The sequence below is a fragment of the Erythrolamprus reginae genome, chromosome 2 (genome assembly GCF_031021105.1).
Source record: "Erythrolamprus reginae isolate rEryReg1 chromosome 2, rEryReg1.hap1, whole genome shotgun sequence".
Classification (NCBI taxonomy): Eukaryota; Metazoa; Chordata; class Lepidosauria; order Squamata; family Dipsadidae; genus Erythrolamprus; species Erythrolamprus reginae.
This window is the reverse complement of record NC_091951.1, coordinates 44,895,295-44,918,672: the sequence shown is the minus strand read 5'-3', so window position 1 is coordinate 44,918,672 and position 23,378 is coordinate 44,895,295. Positions and strand designations below refer to the sequence as shown.

Here is a 23,378-nt window from a genome sequence, read left to right as displayed (position 1 = left end):
GAGAGCGTTGACAGGCCCGTTCCTGGCGCTGTCTCTCGCCGCCTTCGAGCCGATTCCGGGAGCGAACTCGCTCACGGACTCGGCTCGAAAGCGGCGAGAGAGAGCGTTGACAGGCCCGTTCCTGGCGCTGTCTCTCGCCGCCTTCGAGCCGAGTCCGGGAGCGAACTCGCTCACGGACTCGGCTCGAAAGCGGCGAGAGAGAGCGTTGACAGGCCCGTTCCTGGCGCTCTCTCTCGCCGCCTTCGAGCCGAGTCCGGGAGCGAACTCGCTCACGGACTCGGCTCGAAAGCGGCGAGAGAGAGCGTTGACAGGCCCGTTCCTGGCGCTCTCTCTCGCCGCCTTCGAGCCGAGTCCGGGAGCGAACTCGCTCACGGACTCGGCTCGAAAGCGGCGAGAGAGAGCGTTGACAGGCCCGTTCCTGGCGCTGTCTCTCGCCGCCTTCGAGCCGAGTCCGGGAGCGAACTCGCTCACGGACTCGGCTCGAAAGCGGCGAGAGAGAGCGTTGACAGGCCCGTTCCTGGCGCTGTCTCTCGCCGCCTTCGAGCCGATTCCGGGAGCGAACTCGCTCACGGACTCGGCTCGAAAGCGCCGAGAGAGAGCGTTGACAGGCCCGTTCCTGGCGCTGTCTCTCGCCGCCTTCGAGCCGAGTCCGGGAGCGAACTCGCTCACGGACTCGGCTCGAAAGCGGCGAGAGAGAGCGTTGACAGGCCCGTTCCTGGCGCTCTCTCTCGCCGCCTTCGAGCCGAGTCCGGGAGCGAACTCGCTCACGGACTCGGCTCGAAAGCGGCGAGAGAGAGCGTTGACAGGCCCGTTCCTGGCGCTGTCTCTCGCCGCCTTCGAGCCGAGTCCGGGAGCGAACTCGCTCACGGACTCGGCTCGAAAGCGGCGAGAGAGAGCGTTGACAGGCCCGTTCCTGGCGCTGTCTCTCGCCGCCTTCGAGCCGAGTCCGGGAGCGAACTCGCTCACGGACTCGGCTCGAAAGCGGCGAGAGAGAGCGTGGACAGGCCCGTTCCTGGCGCTGTCTCTCGCCGCCTTCGAGCCGAGTCCGGGAGCGAACTCGCTCACGGACTCGGCTCGAAAGCGGCGAGAGAGAGCGTGGACAGGCCCGTTCCTGGCGCTGTCTCTCGCCGCCTTCGAGCCGAGTCCGGGAGCGAACTCGCTCACGGACTCGGCTCGAAAGCGCCGAGAGAGAGCGTGGACATCGCCCGTATCTAGAAGAAGTTGCCACCCGAGCGCTCTTGCCCGGCGGGAGGCGAAGCATATGGGTGGGGGGGCTGTCAGGACACCCTCCCACCCCAGCACTTTGCATCCCGCCGGCAAAGAGCAATAAGGCAGCAGCTTCTGCCGGACACGGGCAATGGGCGGGACAGAGAAGCGGGAAGAATCAGGAGGTTCCTTTGGCGGCTGGAGGCTGCCTGGCACCCGCTGCAGCCAAAACAACAAAGCCAGGCAGCCCCCAGCTGCCAAAGGAGCCTCCTGATTCTCCCCGCTTCTCTGTCCCGCCCATTGCCCATGTCCGGCAGAAGCTGCCTCCCGTGCCGATGTTCCCCGCCAAGCCCAGTTCGGCTTCCCTGGCTGCTTGGCCAGAGGGGGGGGGGGTCGGCCAAAAGGGGCTGGAGACGCAGCGATTTGCCTCCCGCCCCTCGCCCCTGTGCCACCGGCACGTCATCTTCCCTCCCAGACAAAAAGGCCGGCCTTTGGGGATGAAGGGGTGTGTTCAGCTCTGCGTCTCCAGCTCCTTTCGGCCGAGCCCCCCCCCCCCCGACCAAGCAGCCAGGGAATCCGAGCCAGGCTTGGCAGGGAACATCGGCACGGGAGGCAGGAGACGGATCGGGCGACCGGAGCAGCAGCCAGGGAAGCCGAGCCGCGTATGGCGGTGACGGCGGCCGTCTCCTGCCTCCCGCGCCGATGTTCCCAGCCACGCCCGGCTCGGCTTTCCTGGCTGCTTGGCCGGGAGCTGGATGCTGGTGGTGGCGGAGGAAGGCGAATGCGGCTTGGAAGCTGGGAGGGGGGCAGAATATGGGAGGAGAGAGGCTTGCAATAGAGGGTGGAGGAAGCGGCCATGGGAGGGCGAGCTGCCTCAGGGAGGAGGATCGGGCGGGACCAGGTGGGGGCTGGAATTTCTCCGCCAGGGCGAAGGGCGGGCGAGCGGGTGCTGGGGAGGGCTTCTCGCCCTCCCGACAGCAAGAGGGGGGAGCGAACGGCGTGGGCAGGCGAAGGGCGGGCGAGCGGCAGCGAGGAGTTTGCGTGGGCGGTGGGGAAACTCCTCGCTGACGCCAGCAAGAGGGGGAAGACCCAGGGAAGCCGCTGCCATCTACGCATGCGTGCCCGGCACGCATGCGTAGATGGTATTTTTGACTTCCGGGTTGAAAAATAGCGAAGTACCCTGTTCGCAATGGTTGGGGACGCAATAAACGGGGGATCACTGTATCTCTTCTTCTATTCTTTCATTGATATGTTCTATTACTTTATCTTCTTTTCTATTATTTCTTAGATATATTTTACTATGAGTATCTCCTCTATAACCTTCATCATGTATTTTACTATGTGTATATAGATATATACCCACTAAAACCCTCATTGTGTATTGGACAAAATAAATAAATAAGTAAATAAATAAATAAATAAGTAAGTAAGTAAGTAAGTAAGTAAGTAAGTAAGTAAGTAAGTAAATAAGTAAATAAATAAATAAAGTTCTCAGTCTCTCTCTGTTTTTAGTTTTTATCGCAGTCAAACTTGAGAAGCTCAGCTCACATAGATATGTGGTTGAAAACAGGAGCAATCTTTGTTGGCCAGAATGGGGAACTCTTTGGCGACAGATAACCATAAACTGTCCAAAGGAAGATCAGAAAACATTAGCTTTAAACCACGATTGGAAATCGGGACCATGGGGAGGAGTAGCAGCTTCAACTACTCGCCACAGCCACACAATGATAAGTGTGCGGCAGCCTGAGCGGGGACCTTCCTGGGTGTGGATGAGAGGCAGCCTGCTATTGGTTCATTGCTAATGGTTGGGGTGAATCCTAGAAGGTGATTGGTCAGTGAGCATTCCCTGTGCCTCCACTCTTCCTGTCGCTGATAGCTGGAGGGATTGTGAGGGGAATGTTTATGTTCAGATGGAGACGGCTGGCGGTGGGCTGGATAAATGGCCTCTGCGGGCCATATTCAGCACGCTGGCCATGGTTTAATTTCCCCACGGCACACCTGACCATGTCTCATGGCACACTAGTGTGCCACGGCACACTGGTTGAAAAACACTGCGTATAGCATGCCCATAACAGGGCACATTTCACCTACCAGGGCAGTCAGCCCAGTTGTTAGTCAGAGAGAAGACTGAAGTCAAGGGAATGAAAAGCTTGCCCAGTCCATATCCAGAGGCTGGACCCAGCAATGATAGGAGGATATGCTATTTTTATCCTGTCTTTTATTACTGTTTATAAATAACTCAAGGAGGCAAATGTATCAATTCTTGTTTCCTCCTCCTGTTTTCCCCACAATAACTACTTCTTGAGGACTCCCAAAGGTGCTTTTTTCTTTGAAGACATTTCTCTTCTCATCCAAGAAGAGCTGAGGAAGCTTCTAGGAAGAGAAGGGAAATGTCTTCAAAGGAAAAATAAAGTCCGGTGGCCTCCTGAAAAAAGCATCACGGGACAACCTGGGCGACTGTGATAATCTCCATAGACTTTTAGATATGGAATTTGGGATGAACAACCTTTGAATGGTTCGGGAGTATGCAGGAGTATTCTTTTTAATGGGTTTTAATCTATCTTTTAAACTGCTTAAATTATCTTTGAAACTGTTTTTTACATATGTAATTTTTATTGTTGTAAGTCACCCAGAGTCCTTAGGGAGTTAGGGTTGGGCCGAGAGGCAAAAAAGGAGCTGTGATGTTCCTTCAATATACCAGGGTGATTCGACACAAAAAAAACATGTAATCCTTCCCTGGTACAGAGCTGAAGGGATTGGATGCTGTAGCCTAGAGGTTAATTCACAAGGCAGAAGCTGCAGGATCAAATCCCAGTAAGGGTATGGCTAGCTGATGAGGCCAGAACAGTGCTATCCTAGTCTCCCTCAAACATATCCCAGCCATAGAAACTGAAAACAGACTCAGAACACACATTGCAAAACAATCAAGTAGCCTGCAAGCTCCAACTACTCAGGATATCACGCCTAATCCACAACCATTAACTAATCAGCATGCCTCAGTTACATCAACGACCCCAGGTGTTACCCCACTGACTCACCAGGAAGTTTCTACACAGCAGGCAATTGCTGAGCCATCAAACCACACCCAGCCACCAGTATTTATAGAAGGAAGGCAGCTCAGGTCTTGCTGTGTTCGCCCTAGAACAAGGACAGAAACACCAGCCTGAAGATGACGAGTGGGACCTCGTCGAAACATTGCCAGAAATTTCCAAATCCTACACGGGAAGAAACCCGAATATACCAAGACCGTCATACCTGTACCCGTGAAAATCTACGAAAACACACACACACACACACACACACAATGTTTTTAGCTGAAATTTTAAAATTAAGGGAGACTAGGATGGTACCATTTCGGCCTTGTTCTGTATATCACATGTTTTTGCTGAATTTTTAAAATTATTATATATATATATACAAACAAACAAACATGGATTTCCAGAGAAAAAAATGCAGACTAAGGGAACCAGCAGAACTATTGAGCACCAAGGGCTTCTAAAAAGTGTGCACATGAGTCGACCAAGGAATATAAATCCTTCCATTCCCCACAATCCCGTCAGAGGTGAAGAAGCTTCTTGGATGAGAAGCGAAATGTCTTCAAAAGAAAGAAAAAGAGAGACAGAGAGAAAGAAAAAGAAAGAAAGAAAGAAAGAAAGAAAAATCCAAATGCTTGCCTCCTGAAAAAGCATTTTGGCGAAAACTTGTAGCTTGCCCATCGAGCAAACACACTCCAATCACTAGAGGGCGCTACGCTCGTCGGCTTCGAAATAGGAAGTCCAAAGCCGGGGGACTCTCTAGGAACGGGAGTTACTCTGGTTACTCTGGATCCTGGAGAGATCTCGGGAGAGGAAGTGAGAAGCCGGGTGTTGGATATATGGTAATGTTACATGCGGGATTACAAGAGGGATCCTTTTCTCCGAGCAGAAGGCGAGCTGGGTCTCGGCTCTTTTGGGGGGGTAGGAAAAGAAAAGGTAGGAGAGCAAAAGAGCAGAAGCTGAAACCCCAAAGATCCTTCCCAGGGGAATTAAGTCGACGCAGCACGCGAAAGGTCTCCTTTCAGGGATCTTCTGGTGGTCTCTTTTTCCTCCCCACCCACCCATTCCGCGCGGTGGGAATTTATTTATTTTTAAATGAGATTGCGTTTGTTACCCCTCTTCGTGCTTAGTTTTAAATCGTTAGGGATCATGCTAAGCGCCTTGCGTAACAACACACTCCGCTCATAGATTGGCCCACGCCGCTTTGTACGGGGAGGAGATCGAGTTATAATTAGCCGTCGTGTAAACTTAAAAGGGATCTTTGTAAAGACTTACCGGGGGAAAACGTGAGAAAAGGTCTGTTTTTGGCATCACGTGGGAAAATCAGCGGCGGACTCCTGATATAAAATGCTCAAGTAAGCATCCTTCCCACGGAAGCGGGGATTGTGGTTATGGCCTTTAGGAGAAGCTTATGCGTGAATAATAATTTTAATAATCATACACAGTAATCCAGCATATCAATGTTTGCTGTGTATTACTGTTTTCTGTGAAAATAATAATAACAACAACAATGTAGTAGTAGTAGTAGTAGTAGTAGTAGTAGTAAAAAATTACAAAATATCATGACCTGTCCATTGAAACTACATGGCTATGGATGAAACATGTAACCGTGATATCCATTGTCATTGGGACACTTTATCTAAGAATTTCATGAAATACATCAAGAAATTGCAGCTTCCTGCAATCACCAGCGCAACTGCAAAAAATTGTGCTACTCGAAATATCATATATTTTAAGAAACTAGGTTGATACCTAGGATGCTGGCAGCAAACCATGTTTGTTTGTTTGTTTATTTTGTCCAATACACAATACATATTGAAGAGAATAGACATGAAGTATTATATATAAAGAGAAGATATAAAAATAGAGGAGAAGATATATGAAGGAAGAAAAGATATATGATATATGAGATAAGGAGAGACAATTGGACAGGGGACGAAAGGCAGGCTAGTGCACTTATGTTCATATCAGCCTCCCTTATGAAACCAGGTTGCAACGCCTTGGTCTTTTCCGCCTTGAAAGACGGCGTTTAAAGGGTGACTTGACAGAAGTGTATAAAATTATGCATGGGATAGAAAAGGTGGATAGAGAAGAATTCTTTTCTCTTATCACACAACACTAGGACGAGGGGGCACTCCCTAAAGCTCATAGGTAAGAAAGCGAGGACAAATACAGGGAAATATTTCTTCACCCAGAGAGTCATCGGTTTATGGCATTCACTTCCAGAAGAGGTTGTGACAGCTGTCAGCCTGGATAGCTTCAAGGCAGGATTAGACAGATTCATGGATGCCAAGTGTATCGGTGGTTATTGAAACGGATGTTCATGTGCCGCCTCTATTGCCTAGGGCTCCTATATTCTAGCCTGATGCCTTAACCTCTGCACCAGTGTTGGTCCCAAACCTTTCCGGCTTGGTGGCCAGGTGTGTACACATGTGGGGGACGGGATGGTTCTTTGTAACTGGGAGGGGCACACTCGAGCGCCACTCACACAAATGGGGTTTCGTGAGTGAGTATGAGCAGCCGCCAGTTGCACAAGTAGAACTGTGCGAGCGGCCGGCAGTTGCACAACGGGAGCTGTGCATGCACACAGACTGCACATCACTTGTGTGACCCGGTTCCGAACCATCCATGACCAGGAGTTGCTCTACATCAAACTGGCTCTCTGCATAAGTTTAGGTTGGAGGTGGGTGGGTTGTGTTAAAAAAACTGCTACAAGCCAGTTGGTTTAACTCTGGGCAGCTTACCATTTCAAAACGACAAACACAACAAAAACAATAAAAATGTTTAAAACAATAATATCCAAAACAAATATGCACAGTCTTTGAGATAATAAACCATATAGTAAATACTAAACATATAGTCAATAATAAACCATATACAGTAATTAATACTAAATATAGTTAATACTATTATAGTTAATACTAATACTAAAAAAATAAGATAATTTAGCACATTCAGCACTCTACACTCTGGAAGACAGCTAGGTTTCTTTTAAACCTTACAATAGGCCAATGGAGTTGTGCCCATTCTTAACTTTCTAGAGTTGGTGTAAGATTTTATTATGCTGGTGCCACTGACTAGATCAGTGGTTCTCAACCAGGGGGCTGGGATCCCCTTGTGGGTCGAACGACCGTTTCACAGGGGCTGCCTAAGACCAAGGAAAAAGACAAATTTCCCATATTTTTAGGAACTAAAGCTTATATTCCGGCGCCTTGGAATATATTTTTACAATCCGACCAATCAGGCGTTTACAGTGGGGGTGTCTCTCTGACCTTCCTGCCAATCAGCTTAAAAAAATAATAAAATTCTCTGTTGGCGCTAGACTTATGGTTGGGGGTCACCACAACATGAGGAACTGTATTAAGGGGTCGCGGCATTAGAAAGGTTGAGAACCACTGGACTAGACTATATTAATAATAATAATAATAATAATAATAATAATAATAATAATAATTTATTAGATTTGTATGCCGCCCCTCTCCGAAGACTCGGGGCGGCTCACAACAAGTGATAAAACAATATTGTACAGGCACAAATCTAATATTAAGAAAAAACTAAAAACCCTATCAATTTAAAAAACCAAACAGCACATACATACCAAACATAAATTATAATAAGCCTGGGGGAGAGGTGTCTCAAGTCCCCCATGCCTGGCGGTATAGATGGGTCTTAAGTAGTTTACGGAAGACAAGGAGGGTGGGAGCAGTTCTAATCTCCGGGGGGAGTTGATTCCAGAGGGCTGGGGCCGCCACAGAGAAGGCTCTTCCCCTGGGGCCCGCCAGACGACATTGTTTAGTCGACGGGACCCGGAGAAGGCCAACTCTGTGGGACCTTATCGGCCGCTGGGATTCGTGCGGTAGTAGGCGGTTCCGGAGGTATTCTGGTCCAATGCCATGTAGGGCTTTAAAGGTCATGACCAACACTTTGAATTGTGACCGGAAACTGATCGGCAGCCAATGCAGGCCATGGAGTGTTGTAGAAATGTGGGCGAATCTGGGAAGCCCCACGATGGCTCTCGCGGCTGCGTTCTGCACGATCTGAAGTTTCCGAACACTTTTCAGAGGTAGCCCCATGTAGAGAGCGTTGCAGTAATCGAACCTCGAGGTGATAAGGGCATGAGTGACTGTGAGCAATGACTCCCTGTCCAAATAGGGCCGCAACTGGTGCACCAGGCGAACCTGGGCAAACGCCCTCCTTGCCACAGCCGAAAGATGATGTTCCAATGTCAGCTGTGGGTCGAGGAAGACGCCCAAGTTGCGCACCCTCTCTGAGGGGGTCAGTAGTTCCCCCCCCAGGGTAATGGACGGACAGATGAAATTGTCCTTGGGAGGCAACACCCACAGCCACTCCGTCTTGTCTGGATTGAGTTTGAGTTTGTTGACACCCATCCAGTCCCCAACAGCCTCCAGGCACCGGCACATCACTTCCACTGCTTCGCTGACTGGACATGGGGTGGAGATGTACAATTGGGTATCATCCGCATATTGATGATACCTCACCCCATGCCCTTGGATGATCTCACCCAGCGGTTTCATGTAGATATTAAATAGCAGGGGGGAGAGGACCGACCCCTGAGGTACCCCACAAGGGAGAAACCTAGAGGTCGACCTCTGACCCCCTACTAACACCGACTGCGACCGACCGGAGAGGTAGGAGGAGAACCACTGGAGAACAGTGCCTCCCACTCCCAACCCTTCCAGTCGGCGCAGAAGGATACCATGGTCGATGGTATCGAAAGCCGCTGAGAGGTCAAGAAGCACCAGGACAGAGGACAAGCCCCTGTCCCGGGCCCGCCAGAGATCATCCATCAACGCGACCAAAGCAGTTTCCGTGCTGTAACCAGGCCTGAAACCCGACTGTTGAGGCCCTAGATAATCGGCTTCTTCCAAGGACCGCTGGAGTTGGAGCGCCACCACCTTCTCAACAACCTTCCCCATAAAGGGAAGGTTGGAGACTGGACGGTAGTTATTAAGCACGGCTGGGTCCAGGGAAGGCTTCTTGAGGAGGGGGCGCACAAGTGCCTTCTTATAAGGAGCCAGGAAGGACCCCCTCCCCAAGGAGGCGGTGACAATCTCCTGGACCCAGCTCCGTGTCACCTCTCGACTGGCCGAAACCAACCAAGAGGGACACGGATCCAGTAAGCAGGTGGCAGAACTCACAGCTCCAATGGCCTTGTCCACTTCATCAGGTGTCACCAAGTCAAACTCCTCCCAGACAGACTCATTGTCAGCCGATACTGCTATGCAATTGGAGTCGAGTTCCGCTCGGATCCGAGCGACTTTATCAGCGAAAAACGAGTTAAATTCCTCAGCACTGCCCTGCAAGGGTTCCCCAACTCCCCCCTGATTTAGAAGGGAGCGGGTCACCCTAAACAGGGCAGCCGGGCGGGATTCCGCTGATGCAATCAAGGCGGCATGGTACGCGCATCTTGCCGCCTTGAGCGCCACTTTGTAAGTCTTAATAAAAGCTCTTACAAGTGTTCGGTCGGATTCGGACTTACTCTTCCTCCATCGCTTCTCTAGACGTCTCTTCTGGTGTTTCAACTCCAGGAGCTCCTCGTTGAACCATGGAGCTCTACGGGGTCTAGTGCCACAGAGAGGTCGCAGTGGCGCAATTTGGTCAAGAGCCTCCGCTGCAGCCTTGTTCCAGGCCTCAGCAAGAGACTCTGCCGAGCTGTGGACGAGCGAATCTGGTAAAACCCCAAGCGCCTTCTGAAAGCCCTCAGGGTCCATCAGGCGTCTGGGGCGGAACCTCCTAATCGGTTCCGCCTCCCTGCGGGGGAGGATTGGAGCCAGGAAGTTGAGCCGCAGTAGAAAATGGTCTGACCATGACAAAGGCAATGCTTCTAAGCCCCTTAGTCTCAGACCACTATTCAATTGCTCCGAGAGGAATACCATGTCGGGTGTGTGTCCACCCTCGTGAGTCGGACCCTGAACTACTTGAGTCAGGTCCATGGCTGTCATGGTGGCCATGAACTCCTGTGCTAATCCTGAGGAACCGCCGAGTGACGGCAGATTGAAGTCCCCCAGGACAATGAGTCCGGGGAACTCCACCGCCAGCCCGGCCATCTCTTCGAGCAGCACAGGCAGGGCTGTTGACACGCAGCTGGGAGGCAGGTACGTGAGTAACAAGCCCACCTGAACCCCTAAGTCCAACTTCACAAGGAGTGACTCACAACCCGCGATCTCAGGAGCAACGAGTCTGCGCAGATGGAGGCTCTCCCTGGGTACAATAGCCACTCCTCCCCCCCTTCCCTGGGGTCGAGGCTGGTGCCATATCTGAAACCCGGCTGGACATATTTCCGAGAGAGGCACCCCTCCCTCTGGGCCCAGCCAGGTTTCAGTAACACATGCCAGATCGGCCTCCTCATCCAGGATCAGATCCCGGATGAGGAGAGCTTTATTCACGACCGATCTGGCATTGAGTAGCAGCAGCTTGAGCCCAGGGCCCGGATTACACTCGTCACCAGGGCTCCGGTTTGAGTTCACGGGACCGGAACAAGGGATTGCTATTAAGCAGCGATCTCTTTTTCCTCCAGAACGGCTAGCCCCGTGACTCCCGCCATATCTACCTATATTATCACTTCAGTGATTGCAGAATTTTATTATTTGGGAGCATGTAAATGGAGGGTCCCTTTTTGCTCCTAGGGATGAATATTATCAATCGCTGTACATGTAGTCCTCAACTTAACAACAAAATTTTATGTGAAGTGAGACATTTGTTGTGAGTTGCCCCATTTTGCGATCCCCCCCCTTGCTGCAGTTGTTAAGTGAATCACTGTAACTGACAAGTTAGTAGCCCCATTGTTAAGTGAATTTGGTTTCCCCATTGACTTTGCTGGTCAGAAGGTCGCAAAAGGAGATCATGTGACCCTGAGCCACAGCGACGGTCATAAATATGAACCTGTTAGCAGGAGTCTGAATTTTGATCCCATGATCATGGGGATGCTGTCATAGAAACAAAGAAGATTGGCAGCAGAAAAAGACCTCATGGTCCATCAAATCTGTCCTTATACTATTTCCTGTATTTTATCTTAGGATGGATATATATTTATCCCAGGTGTGTTTAAATTCAGTAACTGTGGATTTACCAACCACGTCTGCTGGAAGTTTGTTCCAAGCATCTACTACTCTTTCAGTAAAATAATATTATCTCACGTTGCTTTTGATCTTTCCCTCCAAGTAACCTCAGATTGTGCCCCCTTGTTCTTGTGATCACTTTCCTATTAAAAAACTTCCCTCCTGGATCTTATTTAACCCGTTCACATATTTAAATGTTTTGATCATGTCCCCCCTTTTCCTTCTGTCCTCCATACAGATTGAGTTCATGAAGTCTTTCCTGATCAGGTTTATGTTTAAGATCTTCCACCATTTTTGTAGCCCGTTTTTGGACCCCTTCAATTTTATCAATATCTTTTTGTAGGTGAGGACTCCAGAAATGAACACAGTCATAAGTGTGAAAAATGGACATAGCTCACTTCAGTGCTGTTGTCACTTTGAATGGTCACTAAACTCCCCCTGGATGTCAGGGTTGCCCCCACCCTCCTTGCCTTTCACAAGCTCCTCAAAACCCACCTCTGAAAAGGATGGAGGGGGGGAGGGAGAGAGAAAGAAGAGAAGGGGGAAAGAGAGGGAGGGAGAAAGAGAGGAAAAGAGACAGAAACAGATAGAAAAGAGAGGGAGGAAAAGAGAGAAAGAAAGGAAAAAAAGAAAAAGAATGGGAGCAAGAAAGAGAGAAAGAAAATCAAAATCTAGTTTGAAACTAGCTCAACTATTTAAGTGGATTTTAAAGCATAGATTTATTAATAGTTTTGTTTTTGGTTTTGCTGGTTGTTTTAGTTTTAATAGTAATAGATTTTGGTTTTGTTTTATTATTAATTTCTTTTAATAAAATAGAAGGGAAATATATATATATCAGCTAAAACATTATATATATATATATATATATATATATATATATATATATATATATATATATTTGTTTTCGTAAATTTTCACGGGTATATGTATGTAGATTGTTCTGAGTTCGGGTTTTGCCCTGTGTAATATTTTGCATGTTTATGCGACGTTTCGGCGAAATCGTGCTGTTGTATATATACTAGGAAGAAATGACAGTTGCAAACATTCCATTTTACAACAGCACGAAGCTTGGAAACTTCAGCCTGATGATGGTGAATGTGATTTCGCCGAAACGTCGCATAAACATGCAAAATATTACACAGGGCAAAACCCGAACTCAGAACAATCTACATACATACATACATACATACATACATACATACATACATACATACATACATATATATATATATATATATATATGTCAAATGTTTTTTGCTCAGACACTATACTTTTCCGCCCACACCGAAAAAAAATTAGAGGGAACACTGCCGGTGTATTCTTTCAATGGGAAGTTAAAAACCTCCGAGGCGCTGTCTTTTGACATACAGTGATATCTCTTCTTACGAACCCCTCTTCAAACCAACTTTTCCTGATACAAACCCGGTGCTTAAGATTTTTTTGCTTCTTCTTAAGGACTATTTTCACCTTATGAACCCGAGCCGCCGCCGCTGAGATGCCCCACCTCTGGACTTTTGTTGTCAGCCGAAACGCGGGGATGCCCCTGAGGATCCCCTCGCTGCCAAAGCAGCGCCTGCAAAAATCAAGGGAATCCCTTCATTTTTGCCGGCGCTGCTTCGGCTGGCAATGGACATCCGGAGGTGGGGTTTCCCAGCGAGGGGAGCCTCAGGGGAATCCCCGCGCTTCGGCTGGCAACGGAAGTCCGGAGGCGGTGATTCCCAGCGGTGCAAGGCAAAAGGGGTGATTTTGGGATGGGGTTGCACGCATTATTTGCTTTTACATTGATTCCTATGGGGAAAATTGCTTCGTCTTATGAACTTTTCATCTCACGAACCTGGTCACGGAACGAATTAAGTTCGTAAGACGAGGTATCACTGTATTCTGATTCTGGGATTCCAAGTTACAACTTGACTTGGTTTTCTCTTGGGAAGATGACTAGTAGGGTGATATAACCCGTGATGAGAAACACATGTGAGAAGGGATTATGACATTCATAGGATGTCCTACGAATGCTGAGCTTCCATATTAAATTGTCATGAGTTATAGGGCTGATTCTAATTTGCATGGATTTGGCAACGACTAATCCTCTTTAAAAACACCGCCCTACTCCCACATACACACCCTGTTAATGGCTTATGCTATATTTAAAGCAGTGATTTACTTAGGATGGGGATAACCAAATCTGCGGCCTAACAGAGCTGGAGCGCATCGACCTGGCAAAGGCTGCTCTTTAGTGGCAATTCCTAGAACAGCAAGGTATGTCAGCAACTGGAACCCATACTTCCTGCCTTGGTTAAATTAAATGTAGTATTTTAGATAATGATGAATTAGAATTACAACAGAATTAGAGAATTGGCAGGGATATTGGAGGTCCTCTAATCCAGTGTTTCCCAACCTTGGCAACTTGAAGATATTTGGACTTCAACTCCCAGAATTCCCCAGCCAGCATTCGCTGGCTGGGGAATTCTGGGAGTTGAAGTCCAGGTTGGAGTTGAAGTCCAAGGTTGGGAAACACTGCTCTAATCCAACCCCCTGCTCAAGCAGGAGGTCACTATACGCGTGATGGCGAACCTATGATACATGTGCCAATGGTGGCACATGGAGCCGTATCGGAGGGCACATGAGGCATTGCCCTATGTTAGCTCCAGTGCGCATACGCTCACTGGCCAGCTGATTTTCAGCCTCTGGAGTGCAAAAAATGGCCCAACAGGCAAACCAGAAGTTCTGAAAAATGGGAGATGCACGGGGATGCCCTACATGGCATCGGACTGGAATACATACGGGACTGCCTTCTGCCGCACAAATACCAGGGGCCGATTAGGTCCCACAGAGCTCGCCTTCTCCAGGTCCCGTTGACTTAACAATGCCATCTGGGGCAGGACCCAGGGGAAGAGCCTTCTCTGTGGCTGCCCTGGCCCTCTGGAATCAACTCCCCCACCCAGAGATTCGAACTGCCCCTACCCTCCTCGCCCTCTGCATCTCTGCCACCAGGCGTGGGGGGATTAATCTCCCCCCCCCTTTTTTTCCCTCTGACTTCTATATTGATCAGCTGGACTGAGTGTGTATGACTGTGTAGTTAATGGGTTTTTTATACATGTATTTTAATTTAGTTTAAATTTTAACATTAGATTTGTATTGTATTGTATTACTGTCTTGTTGTGAGCCGCCCCGAGTCTTGGGAGAGGGGCAGCATACAAATCTAATCAATTCAATTCAGTGTGCAATGTGGCGCATGTGGGGGTTGTGGTTGACCCATGCATTCTATTGCCATGATGACGCAACTATGGCATGGGTGCCACAGGTGGTACACTGAGCCATATATGCTGACACGCGAGCCATTGCCGTAGCTCAGCTGCAGCGCGCATGTATGCTCCAGCCAGCTGATTTTTGGCTTGCGCAGAGGCTCTTGGAGAGCGTTTTCGGCCTTCAGAAGGCCTTGGGGGATGGCAAAGGGCGTTCTCGCTCTCCCCAGGAAAACCTTTAATTTAATTAATTTGTTTGACTTCTATGCCGACCAATCCCAATGGGACTTTGGAGACTGGGGAGGGCAAAAAACGGGCCTACCAGTTCCACCCAAATTCGGGGAGCGGGGAGGTCATACATCCATGTGAGGGGGCGGGGCAGCTTATGGGGAGGTCACAATGGTGTGGGATGCATGGGGGGCATTGAATTATGTGTATGGGCCCACATGTGCGCATGATAGGGGTTTAGGGGTAGTGAAAATGGGTGAGCAGTGTGGTCGGGCGGTAGGAAAAGCAAGTAGGATGCTTAGCTGCATAGCTAGAGGTATAACAAGCAGGAAAGGAAAGACTTAATGAACTCCGTCTGTATAGTCTGGAGGACAGAAGGAAAAGGGGGGACATGATCAAAACATTTAAATATGTTAAAGGGTTAAATAAAGTTCAGGAGGGAAGTGTTTTTAATAGGAAAGTGAACACAAGAACAAGGGGACACAATCTGAAGTTAGTTGGGGGAAAGATCAAAAGCAACATGAGAAAATATTATTTTACTGAAAGAGTAGTAGATCCTTGGAACAAACTTCCAGCAGACGTGGTTGGTAAATCTACAGTAACTGAATTTAAACATGCCTGGGATAAACATATATCCATTGTAAGATAAAATACAGGAAATAGTATAAGGGCAGACTAGATGGACCATGAGGTCTTTTTCTGCCATCAGTCTTCTATGTTTCTATGTTTCTATGATAGCACATGGGCTTTCGGCACCTGAGGTAAAAAAGATTCGCTGTCACTGCTTTTTGGCACGCAAGATGAAAAAGCCTCGCCATCACTGTCCTGTACCATTTTAGACACATAGTTGTCCAGTCTTTTCTTAGAAATCTCCAGTGATGGGGCACCTACAACTTCTGAAACTTGTTCTCACTGGTAGGAAATTTCCCCTTTTCAGGTTGCTTCTCTCGTGGACTAGTTTCCATCCATTGTTTCTTATCTTCCCTTCTGATGCTTGGGAAAATAGGTTCCCCTTCTCTTCTTTATTATTATTATTATTGTTGTTATTGTTGTTGCTGTTGTTTTGTTATTATTATTATTATTATTATTATTGTTATTGTTATTATTATTTATTAGATTTGTATGCCACCCCTCTCCGTAGACTTTAGCTACAGATTAACAGAATTGGAAGGGACCTTGTAGGTCATCTAGTCCAGCCCCTCGCCCAAGCAGACCCTACACACCCATTTCTGGCTGTCATCTATCAGAAATGGTGTGGGGTCTGCTTGGGCAAGGGGTTGGAAGCTGCCAGTGGTAAAGCTCCCACAACTTCTGAAGGCAAAGCTGCTCCCTTGGTTGAGATCATCCATCCGCCAGAGATCATCCATCCGCCAGAGATCATCCATCAACGCGACCAAAGCGGTTTCCGTGCTGTAACCGGGCCTGAAACCCGACTGCCGGGGACCTAGATAATCGGCTTCTTCCAAGGACCGCTGGAGCTGGAGTGCCACCACCTTCTCAACAACCTTCCCCATAAAGGGAAGGTTGGAGACTGGATGATAGTTGTTGAGTACGGCTGGGTCCAGGGAGGGCTTCTTGAGGAGGGGGCGCACAAGCGCTTCTTTATAGAGTGATGGAAAAACTCCCCTCCCCAAGGAAGCGTTGGTAATCTCCTGGGCCCAGCTCCGTGTCACCTCCCTGCTGGCCGAGACCAACCAGGAGGGACACGGATCCAGTAAACAGGTGGCGGAACTCACAGCTCCAATGGCCTTGTCCACTTCATCAGGTGTCACCAGATCAAACTCTTCCCAGACAGGTGGACAAGTACGTGCCCCATTGTTCTTCCTATCAGAACATTTATCCTTATTTCCAGGTTGAATCTCTCCTTGCTCATTATCCCTTGTCTGGCCTTCAGATGCTTTGGAAAAATAGCTTGATTGCCTCCTCTCTGTGGCAGCTCCTCGAATATTGGAACATCGCTATCATGTTGGAGTCTGGATGGGTGTCAACAGACTCAAACTTAACCCTGATAAGACGGAGTGGCTGTGGGTTTTGCCTCCCAGGGACAATTCTATCTGTCTGTCTGCAACTTGGGCGTCCTCCTCGATCCATAGCTCCCATTAGAGAAACATCTTTCAGCTGTGGCGAGGGGGGCGTTTGCCCAGGTTCGCCTGGTGCACCAGTTGCGGCCCTATTTGGACCGGGACTCACTGCTCAAAGTCACTCATGCCCTCATCACCTCGAGGCTCGACTACTGTAACGCTCTACATGGGGCTACCTTTGAAAAATGTTTGGAAACTCCAGATCGTGCAGAATATAGCTGCAAGAGCTATCATGGGCTTCCCTAAATATGTCCATGTCCCACCAACACTCCGCAATCTGCATTGAATGCCGATCAGTTTCCGGTCACAATTCAAAGTGTTGGTTATGACCTGTAAAGCCCTTCATGGCATTGGGCCAGAAGAACAATGTAAAAAACAAATCTAATAATAAAAAAAACACACTAAAAAACCCATTATTAAAAGCAAACACACACACAAACATTCCATGTATAAACTGTATAGGCCCGGGGGAGATGTGTCAGTTCCCCCATGCCTGACGACAAAGATGGGTCTTAAGAGCTTTACGAAAGGCAAGGAGGGTGGGGGCAACTCTGATATCTGGGGGGAGTTGGTTCTAAAGGGTCGGGGCCGCCACAGAGAAGGCTCTTCCCCTGGGTCCCGCCAAACGACATTGTTTAGTTGACGGGACCCGGAGAAGGCCAACTCTGTGGGACCTAACTGCATACAAATCTAATAAATAAATTAATAAATTAATTAATTTTAGCACATTCCATGATTTTTGTAATAATATTCAATATGGTAGGGGTGCTTTCCTGTTTCATCTTTTTTTTGTCTAATTGATCGCAGACCGACACAGCCCACAGGAGGGACAGAAATCCCACTGATGATTGGATGGAGAAAGATAATTTATCCAACGGAGGCCCTTTACGACATGAACAGATGCCGTTACGTGATGGGGTGATGGTTGGACTGGTAGACGCAAAACCTATCTCCAACAGTACCAGGAAGAGGAAAAGTTCTCTTTCTGGGATGGACATCTGTGAGGACAGCCTCAGAAGTTCTGGGGAGCAAGATGAGATGGTTTGTCGTGCCGAAGGGCCACACCATCCATCTCCTGGGAGGATGCAAGGAGACGAAGACGAAATAGCTTGCGAGCTCTTGGGATCCACCGCTCCCTCTAGGCTCCTTCCTGGGCCGATCTTGAGCCCTAAGAAGCGGAAGCTGATTTTGCACATCGATTTAAACAACACCATCCTGGTCTCTGATGCAGTTACCAGGCAGGACCCCAGCGATGCTTTAAATTGTTACCTGAGTACAGTCACCTGGGGAAAGCTTAGCCACACAGGTAAGACCGTTTGGGTGTGTTGGGGAATTCACATCTTCAGTTTTTGAGATTTTTTAAAAAATAAAAATCAATTGTTTGCATTTATGAACTAAGAGTTTCACGCCCAAAAATGTTATTAGGCAAGAAAAAACAACAACACCCCCACACGTGCAAATAGTCCTCGGCTGATGACCGTAATTGGGATCAGAATTTCTACTGCTAAGAAATGCAGCCATTCAGTGAGTTGCACCAAATTTTATGACCTTGCTGTTGTTAAATGGATCTAGCTTTCCCCATTGGCTTTGCTTTTTGGGAGCCCATTAGGAAGGTTGCAAATGGTGAATTTATTTATTTAGTGTGTGTGTGTGTGTGTGTGTGTGTGTGTGTGTGTGTGCACACTCATAGGCCGGGAGCTCCTTAGGAAGATAGCAAATGATGATCTTATTTACTGTATTTTTCAGAGTATAAAACATCTTTTTCTTCCTTAAAAGAGGCTGAAAATTTGGGTGAGTCTTATATGCGGAATGTAGCTTTTTCAAAGGCTTCCCGGCTGGCTTGCAGGCTTCTTTTCATAGCTATTCTCTCCAAAGTTTTTTTTTTTCCAGCCCTAGGTCTTTGCAGGCTTTTTTTCATTGCTTCTCGCTCCAAATAAGGTTTTTTTTAAGCCCTAACTTGGGGATAAAATAATGTGCTGAAGCTGACCAGACTAGGGATGCTAGCCAGATGAATACAGTGGTACCTCTACATACAAACGCCTCTACTTACAAACTTGTCTAGATAAGAACTGGATATTCAAGATTTTTTTTCTCCTCTTCTCAAGAACCATTTTCCACTTACAAACCTGAGCTTTCGAAAATGTAACCGGAAAAGGCAGGGAGAAGCCTCCGTGGGGCCTCTCTAGGAATCTCCGGAGAGGAAACAGGGCCAGAAAGGGCGGGAAGAAGTCTCTGTGGGGCTTCTCTAGGAATCTCCTGGGAGGAAACAGGGCCGGAAAAGGCATGGAGAAGCCTCCATGGGGCCTCTCTAGGAATCTCTAGAGAGGAAACAGGGCCAGAAAAGGTGGGAAGAAGCCTCTGTGGGGCCTCTTTAGGAATCTCCTGGGAGGAAACAGGGCCAGAAAAGACAGGGAGAAGCCTCTGTGGGGCCTCTCTAGGAATCTCCTGGGAGGAAGCAGGGCCAAAAAAGATGGGGAGAAGCCTCGATGGGGCCTCTCTAGGAATCTACTGGGAGGAAACAGGGCCTCCGCCCTCCCTGTGGTTTCCCCAATCGCACACATTATTTGCTTTTGCATTGATTCCTATGGGAAAAACGGCTTCTTTTTACAAACCTTTCTACTTAAGAACCTGGTCACGGAACGAATTAAGTTCATAAGTAGAGGTAGCACTGTACCTGGTAGGCAGATCCCCCCCCCCTATTTTCCTCCCCCAAAACTAAGGTGCATCTTATAGTCTGGTGCATCTTATACTCCAAAAAATAAGGTATTTGTATGTATACATACATACATATATGCATACACACACACTCATACATACATTTTATAGGCCACCCATCTTACTTCAAGGTAACTCTGATGCTGTGACTGTCATAAATGCATGCTAGTTGCAAAGTGCCCACATTTTGATCACATGACTTCGGGGATGCTGTGGATAAATGTGAGGATTAGTTATAAGTGTGAGGAGCAGCCATAAATCACTTTCTGCATGTCATGATAACTTCATTAAAACAAATGGTCATAAACTGATAGTAATAATAATAGTAATAATAATAATAATAATAATAATAATAATAACAACAACAACAACAACAACAACAACAATAATAATAATAATAATAATTTATTGGATTTGTATGCCGCCCCTCTCCGTAGACTCGGGGCGGCTAACAACAATGACTGCAGGTATATGTTATGTTGTTCTTCTTCTAGAAAACAACTTGTGTTGTACGGATGGAGGTGAAAATAGATAGATTTCACAGAACATTATGGGGGCCAAATAGTTTGCGGGGAAATATAGGAGACATTTTTAAAAATATACACTGCTCAAAAAAAATAAAGGGGACACATAAAGAAAAAAATATTACTTCAAGTAAATCAAACTTCTGTGAAATCAAACTGTCTACTTAGGAAGAAACACTGACAGTCAATTTCACATGCTGCTGTGCAAATGGAATAGTTGTGCAAATGAAATATTCAATGAGAATATTTCATTCATTCACATCTACGATGTATTATTTGAGTGTTCCCTTTATTTTTTTGAGCAGTATATATTCTCCAAAATTATGCCGGAATTTTACTACTTGTCAATGAAAATTTCTTGCCCACTGTTTTCTTGATATCAAATTTTTCAGATTCTGCTCACAGGTATCTTGAGGACTATAAGCAATGCATTTGAAATTCTTTCTCCAAAATCTCTGGTTCTAATAATCCCACCAATTAGGCTTTTGTCTATAATTGCACACTGTATAAAAATTAATAAATACACATTATTAGTCTCACTGAAAATATTCTGAATTTGAAGAAAAAAAAAACATTTAAAGCTTGAAAACTTCCAGTGAAGTCCAAATAACCCACTTCACCTATTTCAAGCCTGAGTTGTTTTGAGTTCAGAATGTTTTGTACAGTTTTACGCCAAATGCATTTTGTTCTGCTTCAAAAGCGGCAATAATTTCTTTTCTCTTCAAAGAAGAGTTTCATTGCTTTTTTAGGAGAGATTTTAAAAGCTATAAGGTATAATAAAAAAACCCTAAATGATGTTTTCACAAACAGTAGTCTGGGGTCCTTGTTGCTCTTGGAACTTGATAGTTTTCTTGAAGATGTTTCATTGCCAAACTACTGTATTCCCTTGATAATAAGACCCAGCCTTATTTTCTTTTCTGCCCCCCAAATAAGCACTAGGTTACCGTATTTTTCAGACTATAAGACACACTGGATTATAAAATGCACCCTAACTTTTGAGGAGGAATCTGCCTACCAGGTATTCATCAGGGTAGCGTCCTTAGTCTGTTTAGATTTTTTTTCTAGATATATTTTTTATTTTTTTCTTCAATTACAAAAAATACATACATAAAAACACACATATTTATTTATTTATTTATTTATTATTTACATTTGTATGCCGCCCCTCTCCGAAGACTCGGGGCGGCTCACAACAAGATAGAACAAATAATAAATAATCCAAATAACTTTAAAATATTTAAAGATTTAAAAGAACCCCATATACTAACAGACACACACACAAGCATACCATGTATAAATTGAACATGCCCGGGGGAGGTGTTTCAATTCCCCCATGCCTGACGGCAAAGGTGGGTTTTAAGGAGTTTACGGAAGGCAGGAAGAGTAGGGGCAGTTCTAATCTCTGGGGGGAGTTGGTTCCAGAGAGTCGGTGCCGCCACAGAGAAGGCTCTTCCCCTGGGGCCCGCCAACCGACATTGTTTAGTTGACGGGACCTGGAGAAGGCCCACTCTGTGGGACCTACTAATCGGTCGCTGGGATTCGTGTGGCAGGAGGCGGTCTCGGAGATATTCTGGTCCAGTGCCATGAAGGGCTTTAAAGGTCATAACCAACACTTTGAATTGTGACCGGAAATTGATCGGCAGCCAATGCAGACTGCGGAGTGATGGTGAAACATGGGCATACCATCAAAGCCGAACAATATGCTTATAAAATCTTCTTATATAGATAGTTAATAAAACATCCTAAGCCCTATTTTTGTCTCATCAATATTTACCCCTTCCGTCTAACATCCAAGCAAATAAGAATAAAAGTTTTATATAAAAAGAATTAAAATTTTACCCCAATGGCTAATTTTGATCTAAAAAGAAAATAAAAAAAACTACAGATTACAAAAATGTTCTTCATTTTTAATTCTAGCTTTCATACTCTCAAGTCTTAAATTCCTTTATGTTTGTGTTACATAATTATCTAATGCTGCCTCCCTTTTTCTTTTTTGTCACCCGAGTTTCTACAATCATATTTCTCATTCTTATGCATTAATTTTATAATAATTATTTTTTTATCTATTTTTATCTTCAATGTATTCATAAAATTTCCCCCAAGTTTTATAAAATTCCGAGTCTTCTTTATCTTTAATTTTCATTGTAAGACTATTCATTTCAGCACAATCCATAATCTTCTTTAATAATTCTCTTTTTGTAGGTATTTTATTTAATTTCCAATTTTATGCATAAACGATTCTAGCAGCAGTCACTATATAAAAAATTAAATATGTTTCTTTTTTATTAAATTTTTCTGGCAAGATAACAAAAATATTTCAGGTTTAAACTCAATACTCTGTTTCAATATCTTCTCAATCCATATTTGAACGTCTGTCCAATATTTTTTGGCTTCTGTGGAGGTCTACTACATATGAAAAAAAGAGCCAGGTATATGGTTGCATTTCCAACACTTCATGGATTTATTCTTTTTTGCTAGTCTCTCTGGTGACATATAAATCAGCACCTAAAAAACAAAACCTTATTGGACCCAAATCAGCATGGCTTTACTGAAGGCAAATCATGTCAGACTAATCTCATTGATTTCTTTGACTATGTCACAAAGGTGTTGGATGAAGGTGGTGCCGTGGATATTGCCTATCTGGACTTCAGCAAAGCCTTTGATACGGTTCCACATAAAGAGTTGATAGATGAATTAGTGAAGATTGGACTTAATCCCTGGATAGTTCAGTGGATTTCAAGCTGGCTGAAGCGTAGACATCAAAGAGTTATTGTTAATGGCGAGTATTCTGAGCAGAGACAGGTTACAAGCGGTGTGCCACAGATTCTGGGTCCTATTCTTTTTAATATGTTTGTGAGTGACATAGGGGAAGGTCTGGTAGGGAAGGTTTGCCTATTTGCCGATGACTCTAAAGCAAGGTTCGACAAACCCAGGCGCCTGGTCGCCAGTGGCGCCTAGAAAATGTTGTCTGGCGCCTAGAAAATGTTGCCTGCTGTACTGTATGTCAGCGTTTCCCAACCGGTGTGCCGCCTGGGCAGGGCGCTGCGGTGCCTCTGACCTCTCCGCTCCTGCCCGATGCCGCGGTTTCTGGCGCTCTCCTGCTGGGTCCCAAAGAAGGCAGGCAGGAAGGAGAGCTCCATTCTTCGCGCCTTTTTCCCGCCTTCCGTCTTTGGGGCCCAGCAGGAGAGCGCCAGAAACCGCGGCATCGAGCAGGAACCGGGAGGTCGGAGGCACCGGCACGGCAGCGCCCGCCCAGCTGAAGGTTCCC

General features: G+C 46.7%; 1 protein-coding gene across 3 annotated transcripts in view; it reads left to right on the top strand.

Annotated features, from left to right (window-relative positions):
- The window catches only part of LOC139160308 (uncharacterized), a 57,127-nt gene that overhangs the window by 5,628 nt on the left and 28,121 nt on the right, over positions 1-23,378 (top strand). The window contains exons 1-2 of one of the 3 annotated variants that reach the window (XM_070738040.1): positions 5,068-5,177; positions 17,679-18,177. In XM_070738040.1, the coding sequence (XP_070594141.1) occupies positions 5,094-5,177; positions 17,679-18,177 (583 nt within the window). In that variant the 5' untranslated portion in view covers positions 5,068-5,093. Of the gene's footprint in view, positions 1-5,067; positions 5,178-5,384; positions 5,597-17,678; positions 18,178-23,378 lie in introns of those variants that run through there. The other 2 variants (XM_070738042.1, XM_070738041.1) reach the window with 2 other exon arrangements.